Below are 14886 nucleotides of genomic sequence, written 5' to 3'. Positions count from 1 at the left end.
ATGGCCTTCAAAACTGTAACGCCCTTAGAAAGCCTGAAGGCGGTGCTTGGTTTTCGGGGCCTCGTACGCGGCTAGGCTCCCAAAAAGTCCCACATATGTGGTATCCCCATACTCAGGAGAAGCAGCAGAATTTATTTTTGGGTGTCATTTCACATATGCCCATGGCATGCGTGAGCAATATATCATTTAGTGACAACTTTGTGTAAAAAAAAAAAAAAAGTTTGTAATTTTCCCGCAACTTGTGGCAAAATATAAAATATTCCATGGACTCAACATGCCTCTCAGCAAATAGCTTGGGGTGTCTACTTTCTAAAATGGGGTCATTTGTGGGGGTTTTGTGCCATCTTGGCATTTTATGGCCTTCAAAACTGTAATAGGTAGTGAGAAGTGAAATCAAAAATTTACGCCCTTAGAAAGCCTGAAGGCGGTGCTTGGTTTTCGGGGCCCCGTACGTGGCTAGGCTTCCAAAAAGTCCCACATATGTGGTATCCCCGTACTCAGGAGAAGCAGCAGAATTTATTTTGGGGTGTCATTTCACATAAGCCCATAGCATGTGTGAGCAATATATCATTTAATGACAACTTTGTGTCATTATTCAATCGCTTGATGCAAAAAAATAAAATATTCAATGGGCTCAACATGCCACTTATCAATTTCCTTAGAGGGTCTGCTTTCCAAAATGGGGTCATTTGGGGGGGTTTTGTACTGCCCTGCCATTTTAGCACCTCAAGAAATGAGATAGGCAGTCGTAAACTAAAAGCTGCGTAAATTCCAGAAAACGTACCTTTGTTTGTAGATGTGACAACTTTTGCGCAAACCAATAAATATACAGTTATTGACTTTTTTTTACCAAAGACATGTGGCTGAATAGATTTTGGCCTAAATGTATGACTAAAATTGAGTTTATTGGATTTTTCTAATAACAAAAAGTAGAAAATATCATTTTTTTTCAAAATTTGCGGTCTTTTTACGTTTATATCGCAAAAAATAAAAATCGCAGAGTCAGTCAAATACCTTTAAAAGAAAGCTCTATTTGTGGGAAGAAAAGGACGCAAATTTCGTTTGGGTACAACATTGCATGACCGCGCAATTACCAGTTAAAGCAGCGCAGTGCCAAAGTGTAAAAAGACCTCTGGTCATTTACCAGCAAAATGGTCCCGTCTGAAAGTGGTTAAAGACCCATTGGGTAAGGCGGCCATTTTGAAAGCTTAATCGAAGTCTCCAATTGGATAGTTTTGAAACTGTCCGATTTTGTTCCAATGTTACAGTTTATGTATATATAATCCCATGATATACTAATTTGTATCTATTTTCTGTTACTTTGTAATAATGTCCTTGCTTGAAAATTTCATTTAATAAGGAATGTACCTGCCTTGGTCAATTGAGGTTGGTCAGAGCAGATACTACAGTTCAATAGACTAATATGTGTTTCAAACATTTTTTTGGGATGCATTGAAAAAATAAATTTATTGATTATTTTGTATATTTTTCAGTTTCTCTGTATAACTGTACACGCTGCAATGTCCTGAAGAAGCTCTGAAGAGCGAAACTTGTAGAGAGAAAAATGCAGCATATATAATGTACAAATTCGGTAACATGTGTAGTTCTGTATGACTTTGCACTAGTTCTTGTATGTTAGGACTTGCTACTTATATTTATATATTTTCCTTTTCCGGAAATGTTTTTATACATTTGTATTTTCAATAAAATTATATATATTTTTTTTCTGTTTTTGCTATTGGGTACCGTCTTAAAAGTCCCGGGGGTTGGTTACCCTCCAGTCCCCTGTTTGTTTCTTCCCTATATCTTTAAATATTTATTGCTTGGGATGTGGTACCATTCTATTTTTTGATCAAACCCTATCTATACAAATCTTTTACTGGGAATACAAGGTTCGAATCAGGTAGGGAGACTCTGGGAATACAAGGCTGGAAGCAGACTGGAACACACTGAGAGCACAAGACTGGGAGCAAGCTGGGACACACTGGGGACACAAGGCTGGTCGAAGGCTGGGGCACACTAAGAAAGCATGGGGCTGGAAGCAGGCTGGGACACACTGGGAACTCAAGGCTGGCCGAAGGCTAGGACACACTGGGAACTCAAGGCTTTAAGCAGGTTAGGACACAATGACAAAACAAGGCTGGCTGAAGGCTGGGACACACTAAGAAAACATGGGGCTGGAAGCAGGCTTGGACACACTGGAAAAACAAGGCTTGAAGCAGGATGGGACACAATGGGAGCACAAGGCTGGAAGCAGACTTGGAAACAATAGGAACACAAAACTGTATGCAGGCTGGTACAAACTGGGAACACAAGACTGAGTGAGTAGCTTTAATATTTCCAACTACGCAATTTTTATAAAGAGCTGAGTAGGTCAAGTCTCTGTGGGGACTTAACTGAGTTTGAGGAGTTGTGCCTCTCTGACTCAAAATGCCCCCATGCTTTATCTATAACATATGCCATTTTATTATCACACACATTTCCCGACTGCCCCTTCTATATCCAAGACTGGGAGCTAGGTAAACATGTGGCCCTTGAAGACTGGGATAAAGTTTTCTCTCTCAGTTTTAACTACATGCCGTCCACCCTATAGCCAAAAAAATGGCTACAGTGCGGGCCTTAATTGCCGGGAGGCCGTCCATGGACATCCTCCCCTGCATAAGCTGCCTGCATGTCCCTGGGGGTGCGCTTTGCGGTCACCGAGTCTATGTCCGCCAATGACAGTTGATCACGTGATGTAAACAGAAGTATTTTTTTCCCATCACACTGTCAGTGTGAGTAGAAAAAAAGCAGATCATCACCTTCTGTTAGCAGGACATTGGTCCCTCACACAGAGAGCCATGGCTGCCTCACCAGTGCCACCCATTAATGCCCACCAGTGCCTCATCATCAGTGCCTCTGATCAGTGCTGCTTATCAGTGCCACCCATCAGTGCCAATCAGTATCAACCATCAGTGCCAGTTCTGAGTGCCACCTATCAGTGCCGCCTCTTCAGTGCTTATCAGTACCACCTATCAGTGCCCAATCGTGCCACCTTATCAGTGATAATTAGGGATGAGTAAATAAATAAATAAAGTCCCGCTACAGACTTTCCACTCTGTATGTGACTAAAACGAATGAAAATTGAAATAAAATTAAAATAAAAACTACTGTGACTTGTGAGATTTACAAGGGTTAGAGCTGCCTTTGCCTAGATCCTCCACCCCCTATAGGTGGGGGGGGGAGGTTGGAATGTAAAGGATTAGATGGTGGGCTATGGCGCTAAAACCCAATGTGTATTTAACCTATAAAGGTCTATTCATGAAAATATATACACAATTAATTTATAAGTGTTGCAATACGGTGCTACAAAAAAAATATTTTTATATATTCAGTGTGTGCAAATATGTGCTGACACTACTGTGACCCATAAATATGATTTGCTTATAATAATAATAACAAATTCATAAAAATTCATTAAAAAATCATAAAAAACATTCAAAAATTTGTCCAGAAGACGTCACTCTGACGAAACGCGTAGGGTGTGGCTATGTAGGTGCACCCTTCCCATAGCCAGCAGCGGCCGGCGGAGTTTGTTTTCTATCTGTTCACAAATGGGAACTGTTCTCATAAGTAAATGTGAGTAATTTTCTTTCATACAACCAAATAAAAATCTGGTTTAAACGTATTTGAACCATGGATATGTTTTTCTTCCCTCAATGTATATAACAACGGAGTACACATAAAGTGAAGAGTGAACATTCCCCCAGCGCACCAGCAGCAGTATCCAGTCAGCAGCACAGTGGCTCATACTGTGAAAGCCCATCCAACCCCACAGGGGTACATGATCTGGTGAGAGCATTCACATTACCACAACACTGAGTGGTGCACCGGGGATGAGTGTTTTCTCTACATTGAGGATTGGCACTTTTGCACTAGTCACTTTACTTTATTACCACTACTTGGAACATTACTGTATGGGACTTTCCAGCGATCCCAGAATGCGATTTTGAAAGTTTTTTTCTATGCACAAAGACGTTCTTTGGGATTAATTATTTTGCACAATCTCTTATATGGTTTTTTTGGGATTAATCATTTTGCACACATTTTTGAATGTTTTTTATGATTTTTTTTATGAATTTTATGAATTTTTATGAATTTGTTATTATTATTATAAGCTAATCATATTTATGGGTCACAGTAGTGTCAGCACATATTTGCACACACTGAATATATAAAAATTTTTTTTTTGTAGCACCGTATTGTAACACTTATAAATTAATTGTGCATATATTTTCATGAATAGACCTTTATAGGTTAAATAAATAAATAATAAATATATGGATGTTCATTTTGTTTGTTTTGAATTTTATGTATACCGCATCGGGATGTAATTAATAATTAATGATTTGACTGATTAATGGCTGATCAACTCGAATCTGATCTGCCTTTTTGTAACAGTTTAATTTGTTTATAAACAGTTATGCATATTTATGGTTTATTGTAATTATTACCTCATCAATGCTCAGGTGTTTTGTTTTTTTCTCTTTGACCACAGTGTGCGACCACGTAAGCGCGACCCCCAATGATCCCATGGGATTTCCATTCAGGATGTAGGGTCTGGCGCTCCACCATAGGGACCCGTGGGTTGTCCTCACGGTCCCCTCTGGTATTGTCCCCATCCGATGTATCGAAACGAGGCCCCTCTGTTCACCTCCGCAGATCGGGGAGGAACCTTTGAGGTGTTCCTCCTATATCCGGTGCACGTCTGTTTGTTATGGTGGCCAGACGTTTTGTTTTGGTATACGAACGTACACACGCCTTATGCGAGGACGCCGCACGTTCGGGTGTAGCGTCGTGGCCGTCCGAACGCATCGTAGGAGACGTTGGTCGGGTAGGTGAACGTCACTTCCGTCTAGTGCGGAGTGGCGTCACTACCGGGACGGATATATATAAAAGGACACACGTGGCTGGTGTCCATGAATGGCGGCCATCTTGTACACAACAAACAATATGATAGGGGTGAATGGGCTGAATAGTCTGCCTTTTTGATTCCCCCTTTTACCTTCCTTCTTTACCCAGTGGGAACTTGGTCCGTTTTCATTGCACCTTGAGGTAATTGGTCTACACAACTGTATATATCCTTCTCTTATTTTCACTGGATATATTTCTTTCATCTCTTTTAACTATTATGGTGGGTTTCTTAAAGCACTATTAATAGTTTAGTCTCAGCATACACTGCACAATTTTTCTTGCTGGCTCTCTTTTTTTTCTTTTTTTCTTTGTTGTTCAAATAATTGGCGTTTCACCTAAATAGTGGGTCCTTTATTTTCTCTCACTCTTAGGGATATTTTTTTATGTTTTTGGATATTATTTATATAAAATCCTAAAAATCCCCATTTTTATGTTTTTTCTTTTATCTATACAGCTCAGGGGATACTAAACAGTATCCATCACCGATCCTACTTCTGTTTACTTACGTCTCAAGAATACTTATTAAACACTGAAGATTTGAAACCTTATGAGCCCAATACACCTTTAAAGTGATTCCACTAAGCTCAAAATCTATATTTATATTTTTCTGCTCAACAATTACTTCCCTTTTTTTTCCCCCTTTTTTTCCTTCCCTTTCTTCTTTTCCCTTTTTTTTTTCTCCCTTTGTGGAGAAATGGTTGTGTAATCAATCGTACCAACTTCCCCAGTCTCCTTCGGAAATGGTGGTCTCTTTATATGGGACACACTCTATGAAGGAATGTAAGTATTGATGGCTTGACACTATATGATATGAAATAGGAATGTTATATCCGCCCCCACATCGTGGTCCCAGAAAATCCCCTTTTTTCCCTCTCCCCCCTCCCCCCCCCTTTTTTTTTTTCCCTCTCCTTCATTCCCCCCCTTTTTTGAAACACCTCAGTACTCTGATGGGTGATATAACGAAATATGTTATATATATTTGGATATATGTATTTTATATGTATGCTTATATATGTGTTTTTTAGTATTTTATATACATATATGTTTTTTCCTTTTTTATTTATTTATATTCTCTCCTTACAATTTAGAATACTGTTATCAGCTCTTGAAGAAGCGTCATCACAGACGCGAAACATGTAGAGCACCAAAAATATATGTAATTACTGACTGTATGGTTGATATCCTTGATCCTATATTTATATAGATATATATTTTGTCTTTTCCTTTTTGGATATTTGAAATGGATTTTACTACTTTTGATAGGATGTCAATTAGGTCTTAAATGTGTAGTTATAAGGAGGAAACATTTATTTTTTGTGTGTAAAAAGGAAATTAAACTCTTTATTTTCTGTTTTTATTTTTTGTTTTAAAAATAAATAGAAATAATTTCTTTTGAATATACTGGTTGTGTTTACAACTTTCTTTATGCCTAAAAAGTCCAACTGAACCCACATTTTTTCTTTTGAGGTCTTTTATGTGAAGGTTCTTTTATTTTTATTTTTTATTTTTCTCCCTTACTCCCCCTTTTCCTTGTCAATATTTATAGGTTAAATACACATTGGGTTTTAGCGCCATAGCTCACCATCTAATCCTTATCATTAGGGATGAGCCGAACACCATCCCCCCCGGTTCGGTTCGCATCCAGAACATGCGAACAGGCAAAAACATTGTTTGAAAATGCTTAAAGTCTATGGGACATGAATAATCAAAAGTGCTAATTTTAAAGACATATGCATGGCATTGTCATAAAAAGTGTTTGGGGACCCAGATCCTGCCCCAGGGGACATGTATAAATGCAAAAAAAGTTTTAAAAATGGCAATTTTTTCAGGAGCAGTGATTTTATTCATGCTTAATGTGAAACAATAAAAGTGTAATATTCCTTTAAATTTCGTACCTGGGGGGTGTATATAGTATGCCTGTGAAGGTGCGCATGTTTCCTGTGTATAGAACAGACTGACAGCAAAATTACATTTCTAAAGGAAAAAAAGTCATTTAACCACTTGCAGACCGGACCATTTTGCTGGTCAAAGACCAGACCACTTTTTGCGATTCGGCACTGCGTCGCTTTAACTGACAATTGCGCGGTCGTGCGACGTCGCTCCCAAACAAAATTGACGTCCTTTTTTTCCCACAAATAGAGCTTTCTTTTGGTGGTATTTGATCACCCCTGCGGTTTTTATTTTTTGCGCTATAAACAAAAATAGAGCGACAATTTTGAAAAAAAAAACGCATTATTTTTTACTTTTTGTTATAATAAATATCCCCAAAAATATATAAAAAAACATTTTTTTCCCTCAGTTTAGGCCGATACGTATTCTTCTACATATTTTTGGTAAAAAAAATAGCAATTACTTCCAGCTGGCACCCCCTGGCCCATATCTTTAATAATCCTGCCTTCCCCCCCGGTTTAAACGTTAAAGCTTTTCGATGGTGGCTGGACAAAGGCCTATATAGGATTGGGCACTTCTTTAATATGAATGGTCCCGTCACCTTAAAGCAATGCATCTCCCAACTTGCCATGCCCCCCACGGAGCAGTTCCATTTTTATCAGATAAATCACTTTTTACGCTCTCTCCTACACACCAACTCAGATCGCCTTGAGGTCACTCCTTATGAACAGTGGTGTGTCTCAGCCATGGACATGAAGGGGGGAATCTCCCTGATCTACACAGCTCTGTCTACCCCCTCGGAGAAATCCAGTTATATGCTAAGCTGGGAGCGAGACCTTGACTTAGAGTGGGACATGGACACTTGGCACTCCTATTTTTCAAGAGCCTTCACAGGGATCCTTAATGTCTCCCTCATTGAGGCAGACGTTAAGGTCCTCACTAGATGGTATCTGGTCCCAACCCGCCTGGCTAAATTCTACCCACAGACCTCGCCTTTATGTTTTCGAGGCTGTGGCCACATGGGCTCCCTTCTCCATATCCTATGGGAGTGTCCCCGGGTAAGAAGCTACTGGAACAAAATCTTCTCTCTGATCCGCAAGGTCACTGACGTTGCAGCCCCCCAAACCCCTGCTATAGCGCTCCTGAACCAGCCAATCCCTAATACTTCTAAATACCAACAATGTTTGATCCACTACATTTTGATTAGTGCCAAGATGACCATAGCCCGGGCTTGGAAGTCCCCAAAGGTCTCGTACCCAGCAGCTAAACAGAAAATCTCCTGGATTATGTTCCAGGAAAAGACCTCCAGTCTCATCATTGATAAATATAAAAAATTCAAGAAAATCTGGAATCCCTGGGCTCGCTACGTGGGGGTTCTCCTCTAGCCCTAGAACAGGGCGTATTTTTGACAACCTGTATCACAACGAGATCCCTGCCTTCCCCTAGGAGCTCCCCCTGGCACGGGTACCTCCCCTACCCATTCCTTTCCCTTCTCCCTTTCCCTATTCTGTCCCCTCTGTTTCTGTCCTGTCTTTCTTCTTCTCTCTACTCCGTCCCTCCCCTCGAAATCTTTCGTCGGGAGGTGTTGGATATGCGGCACAAGTTTGGAGCCTGGACTGAGCAAGATTGACCTACCTTTTGGCCTGCATAGACACTGTTATCTTGTGGCCCATAGGGCCTTCCCTACTCTGGCCCCTCCCATTGTTTCTTGTTTGGAGGGTCCAGAGTCGGATCGCATTTTTTACTACGTTTTCAGTCCCTGAGTTCGTTTGGTTGACATTATTCTTGTTAAGTTGTTCTATGTCAGGTTTGATGCACGCGGTAGTCCTAGGGGGTTAGGGGTTTGGGGGGCTCAGAGCTCCGGGCACAGTCTGAGCCCATGTGGGGTGTCTGGAAGCCGGGCTCCCCAAAAGAAATTGAATTCTCCCTTTACCACTGAAACCGTTCCCCTCTCCCCCTTCCCTGGACTTCTTTTTAGCTGGGGACTCCCGTGTGCATCACTCGCTCCCCCCCAATTCACATGTGCCCCGCATTTTTGACCAGTATTCTTGTAGTTTTGGTTCGCGGGCGCCATCATCCCCCTTTTCATTGTCCTTTGGCATATTGTCTTTTGTTGTTTACTACGTGCCTTACTGCTGTCTCTCCTACGTGAGAGCAATTTGATATATGTATTGTCTTGGTTTCAATAAACATCTTTTAAATTAAAAAAAATAAAATAAAAAAAAATAAAAAAAAATAGCAATAAGCGATTATTGATTGGTTTGCGCAAAAGTTATAGCGTTTACAAAATAGGGATAGTTTTATAGCATTTTTATTAATAATTTTTTATTATTATTTTTTTTACTAGTAATGGCGGCGATCAGCGATTTTTATTGTGACTGTGACATTGTGGGGGACCCATCGGACATTTTTGACACATTTTTGGGACCATTGTCATTTATACAGTAATCACTGCTATATAAATGCAGTGATTCCTGTGTAAATGACACTGGCAGTGAAGGGGTTAACCAGGGGGTGGCAGTGTAGGGGTTAAGTGTTCCTAGGGGTGTGTTACTAACTGTGGGGGGGTTGGGCTTTCATTTAGTGAACACTGATCTCTGCTCCAATCACATGGAGCAGAGATCAGCGTCACTAGTTGCTAGGCAGAATGGAGAAATGCTGTTTACACGGCATTTCCTCCATTCGGCCGCTCCGTGAGACGATCGCCGGGATGCCCGTGGCGATCGAGTCTGTGGGTCCCGCGCCCGGACTCACGGGGGTCCCGACCAGCGCGGGAGCACACCGCCTGCGGCGCGCTCCCGATGGCAGGGCGGCATTGAATATTGGACGTACCTGTACGCCAATATGCCTGCCCGTGCCATTCTGTCGACGTACATCGTCGTGCGCTGGTCGGGAAGTGGTTAAAACTACTCGTGGCTATAATGAATTGTTGGTCCTACAATACACATAAAAGTTCATTGATAGAAACGGCATGGGATTTCCCCACAGGAGAACTCCAAACCAAAATTTTGAAAAAAAAACGCGTGGGGGTTCCCCTAAATTCCATACCAGGCCCTTCAGGTCTGGTATGGATATTAAGGGGAACCCCGTGCCAAAATGTAAAATTTTGGCATGGGGAAATTAATAAAGGACTTGTCAAAAACTCTCTTTTTAACCTTTTTGGCAATTTTTTTGTGAAATGGTAGGGGTACATTTGTACCTTTTTATCAATTCACGCAGGGGGGCGGAATCTGGGGGTCCCCTTGTTAAAGGAGGCTTCCATATTCCGATAAGCCCCCCGCCCGCAGACCCCCACAACCATCGGGCAAGGGTTGTGGGGATGAGGCCCTTCTCCCCATCAACATGGGGACAAGGTGCTTTGGGGGGACTGCTACCCCAAAGCACCTTCCCAATGTTGAGGGCATGTGGCCTGGTACGGTTCAGGAGGCAGTCGCTCTCTCGCTCCCCCTCTTTTCCTGTGGCCTGCCAGCTTGCCTACTCGGATAAGGGTCTGGTAAGGATTTTTGGGGGGACCCCACACTATTTTTTTTCATTTTGGCACGGGGTTTCCCTTAAAATCCATACCAGACCTGGTATGGAATTTAGGGAGGACCCCCAGGCATTTAAAAAAAAAAGTTTGGTTCAGGGTTCCCCTGTAGGGAAATTCCATGCCGTTTTTATCAATTAACTTTTATGTGTATTGTCAGACTGACAATTCATTATAGCCGCGAGTAGTTTTAAATTACTTTTTTCCTTTAGAAATTTAATTTTGCTGTCAGACTGTTCTAAACATGGGAAACAAGCCCCCCTTTACAGGCATACTATAGACACCCCCCAGGTACGAAATATAAAGGAATATTACACTTTTTTTGTTTCACTTTAAGCATTATTAAAATAACTGCTCCCAAAAAAACGTCCGCATTTAAAATTTTTGTTTGCATTGATACATGTCCCCTGGGTCCCCAAACACTTTTTATGACAATAACTTGCATATAAGCCTTTAAAATTAGGACTTTTGATTTCTCCCATAGACTTATAAAGGGTGTTCTGCGGCTTTTATATTTGCCCATCCCTAGTGTCCATCAGTGCCTCCTCATCAATGCACATCAATGAAGGGGAAAAATGATCTGTTTTCAAAATTTTATAACAAACTATGAAACTGTTTTTCAAAATGTTCCGTCTTTTTTATTATTTTTTTAGCAAAAAAAAAACCCACAGTGATTAAATACCATCAATAGAAAGCTCTATTTGTGAAAGCTGAATATTGGTCTGGGCAGGAAGGGGGTTTAAGTGCCCAGTAGGTAAGTGGTTAAAATAATTTTATCCTCTTATTCACAGAAACACAACTATAAGATTTTGACAAGACTTTATCGTTTCCCGGTCCTATTAAACAAAATGAATCCAGCTATGTCTGACCTATGTTGGAAATGTTGTGAATCGAGAGGCACATTATTACTCTTGTGGTGGTTTTGCCGGATATAAAACCATTTTGGTCGGCTATATTTAAACTAAGTCATGTGGTCAACGGCAAAAAGTGTCAGGAGTCTACGGAGGTAGCGCTCCTCTCTCTGATCCCGGGATCAATTAAATCAATTATAAAGGGAATATTTTGATTTTTCTTGATGGCAGGAAGAGCTTTAATTCCAAGACATTAGAAATCTCCAATAACACCAACAATATTGGAATGGATAGTAAAGATGAACCACACAATGCAGATGGAAGAGCTAATATCCACAGCAAATAATAATGACTTATGTTTAGGGAAGTCTGGGCACCGTGGGGGAACTTTCTGGAATCACCTCAGCTGTCATCTTGAGATTGTTAGGAGGCTATAATTTTTCCTAATTTTACTTCATTCATCTATTTATTTATTTTATTTTTGTCTCTTATTTCTCTCCTTTTTTTTAATGTAAAAATTGGCATGGATAGCAAATATTTCAGCCTGTTTCATTTGTGCAGTCTCTTGTTTCTCAGTTGACAAAGCACAAGAGGACATGTGGTAATACAAAATTCGGGTGGCCACTGTATATTCAGGACACGGTTAATAAGTATTGTTATTTCCTTTTTTTCCTTTCTACAATGCCATTCTTCTCAATAAAATATATTAAACTGAAGAACACAAGACTAGAAGCAGACTGGGACACACAGGGAACTCAAGGCTGGAAGCAGGTTGGGACACATTGGAAACACAAGGCTCGAAGCAGGCTGGGAAACACTGGGAGCACAGGGCTGGAAGAAGGCTGGGACACACAGGGAACTTAAGGCTGGAAGAAGGATGGGACACACAGGGAACTTAAGGCTGAAAGCAGGCTGGGACACATTGGGAGCAAACTAGAACATGATGGGAATTACTGAAAGCACAGAAAAACTCTAGATGAGAAAACGGGTCCAGCGACTAGCATGTCAACATGGACATGTTCAAACACTGTGCAACTCTTTGGCCAACTGCATCAAAGTAATCCCTCTCTGGCCAAATGCATGAAAATGGTCTTTCTCTGGTCAACTGCGTCAAAGTGAGCCCATTCTGGTCAACTGAATCAAAGTAATCCTTAACTGGACAACGGCATCAGCGTAGTTAATTTGCTGGCCAACTATGTCAAAGTGATCCCTCTCTGATCAACTGAATCAAAGTGATCCCTCCCTGGCCAACTGAATCAAAATGATCCCTCTTTGGTCAACCGCATCAAAGTGATCCCTCTCTGGTCAACTGCATCAAAGTTATCCCTTTCTGGTCAACTGTGTTAAAGTGAGCAATTTCTGGTCAACTCAATCAAAGTAATCCTTCACTGACCAACTGCGTCAAAGTAATCCCTTTGCTGGCCAACTATGTCAAAGTGACCCCTCTCTGGTCAACTGAATCAAAGTGATCCCTCTGTGGTCAACTGCGTTAAAGTAATCCCTCTCTGGCCAACTGAATAAAGTTATCCCTCTCTGGCCAACTGAATCAAATTGATACCTCTCTGGCCAACTGCATCAAATGTATTCTTTTCTGGTCAACTGAATCAAAGTCATCCCTCTCTGGCCAAATGCGTCAAAGTCATCCCTCTCTGGCCAACTGCGTCATAGTCATCCCTCTCTGGCCAACTGCATCAAATGTATTAATTTCTGGTCAACTGAATCAAAGTCATCCCTCTCTGGCCAACTGCATTGAAGTGATCCCTCTCTGGTCAACTACATCAAAGTGAACCCTTTCTGGTCAACTGAATCAAACTAATCCCTCTCTAGTCAAATTTGTTAAAGTGATCCCTCTCTGGCCAACTGTGTCAAAGTGATCCCTCTCTGGCCAACTGCATGAAAGAAATCTCTCTCTGGTCAACTGCATCAAAGTGATACCTTTATGGTCATCTGAATCAAAGTGGTTCCGCTCTGGTCAACTGAATCAAAGAGATCGCTCTCTGGTTAACTGAATCAAAGTGATCCCTTTCTGGTCAACTTAATCAAAGTGATCCCTCGCTTGACAACTGCATCAATGTGATTTCTTTCTGGCCGAAGCATCAGAGTGATCCCCACCAGGCCAACTGAATGAAAGTGATCTCTTTCTAGCCAACTGAATGAAAGTGATCTCTTTCTAGCCAACTGAATCAAAGTGATCCCTCCCTGACCAATTGAATTTAAAGTAATCCCTCTCTGGTCAACCACATCAAAGTGATCCCTCCCTGGCCAACCTCATCAAAGTGAATGCTCTCTGGTCCACTGCATCAAAGTTATCCCTTCCTGGTCAACTTTGTTAAAGTGAGCCCTTTCTGGTCCACTACATCAAAGTGATCCCTCACTAGCCAAATGCATCAAATTAATTGCTTTGCTGGCCAACTATGTCAAAGTGACCCCATTTCTATCCCCCCCCAATATTAATCAATGATCACATCTATAACCTACCTGGTTCTCTCTCTTGATTTTTACCCCCCCTCATTGCAGGCTGCAGACAAACCCGATTCTGTGCCCTGCTCAGTCTGCATCCTTGATATCTGTTGATGTTATCTTTAAGAACTTCCTAAAATAAGGTGTTACCACATACTGCATTTCAGTTTTAGGAACTTAGAAATGCCACAATAAAGAGGAAGTCTATGTAGTTCTGTAATAGTCTGTAGAAACGTGTGCCCACTCATGAACATCTTGTTATTTAATATCAGTGGTTTATGGACTATAATTGGTTTATAATACATTTGTATGCACTGCTAATCTACTACTCTGGAGGATGGGGTAAACAGTTTAATCTCTGTATTTGCAGGTGATACTAAGCTAAGCAGGGCAATAACTTCTCTGCAGGATTTGGAATCCTTACAAAAAGATCTGAACAAATTAATGGGGTGGGCAACTACATGGCAAATGAGGTTCAATGTAGAAAAATGTAAAATAATGCGTTTGGGTGGCAAAAATATGAATGCAATCCATACACTGGGGGGAGAACCTCTGGGGGAATCAAGGATGGAAAAGGACCTGGGGGTCCTAGTAGATGATAGGCTAAGCAATGGCATGCAATGCCAAGCTGCTGCTAACAAAGCAAACAGAATATTGGCATGCATTAAAAAGGGGATTAATTCCAGAGATAAAACAATAATTCTCCCGCTAGAGTATGCCGTCCAGTTCTGGGCACCAGTCCTCAGGAAGGATGTACTGGAAATGGACGACTACAAAGAAGGGCAACAAAGCTAATAAAGGGTCTGGAGGATATTAGTTATGAGGAAAGGTTGTGAGCACTGAACTTATTCTCTCTGGAGAAGAGACGCTTGAGAGGGGATATGATATACCAATACCATACTGGTGCCCCCACAATAGGGATAAAACTTTTTTGCAGGAGAGAGTTTAACAAGACACATGGCCACTCATTAACCATTTGCCAACTGGCTCACGCCGGCAGAATGGCACATACAGGCATATTAGCATACCTGTACATTGCCGTTTAAGATGCAGCATTGTGGGTGCGCGCGCCCACTGCAAGCTCTGTGAGTGTGAACGAGGGTCCTGTGGACTCATTGTCCGTGGGAATACCCGCGTTCGTCTCACGGAGAGGAAGAATGGGGAAATGCTGATGTAGACAAGCATTTTCCCATTCTTCCTAGTGAC

General features: G+C 41.4%; 1 protein-coding gene across 3 annotated transcripts in view; it reads right to left on the bottom strand.

Annotated features, from left to right (window-relative positions):
* The window catches only part of LOC143961742 (asialoglycoprotein receptor 2-like), a 99875-nt gene extending 86109 nt beyond the window's left edge, over nt 1–13766 (bottom strand). For 2 of the 3 annotated variants that reach the window (XM_077471081.1, XM_077471083.1), the window contains exon 1: nt 13699–13766. In XM_077471081.1, the coding sequence (XP_077327207.1) occupies nt 13699–13732 (34 nt within the window). In that variant the 5' untranslated portion in view covers nt 13733–13766. The remainder of the gene's footprint in view (nt 1–13698) is intronic. The other variant, XM_077471082.1, reaches the window with a different exon arrangement.
* Nucleotides 13767–14886: the final 1120 nt, after the last annotated feature.

This window comes from Lithobates pipiens, unplaced genomic scaffold, assembly GCF_037356315.1.
Source record: "Lithobates pipiens isolate NorthernLeopardFrog02 unplaced genomic scaffold, aLitPip1_a1.2 Scaffold_8, whole genome shotgun sequence".
Taxonomy (NCBI): domain Eukaryota; kingdom Metazoa; phylum Chordata; class Amphibia; order Anura; family Ranidae; genus Lithobates; species Lithobates pipiens.
Note: the sequence above shows the minus strand (reverse complement) of the source record. Positions and strands in the feature narration are given on the sequence as shown.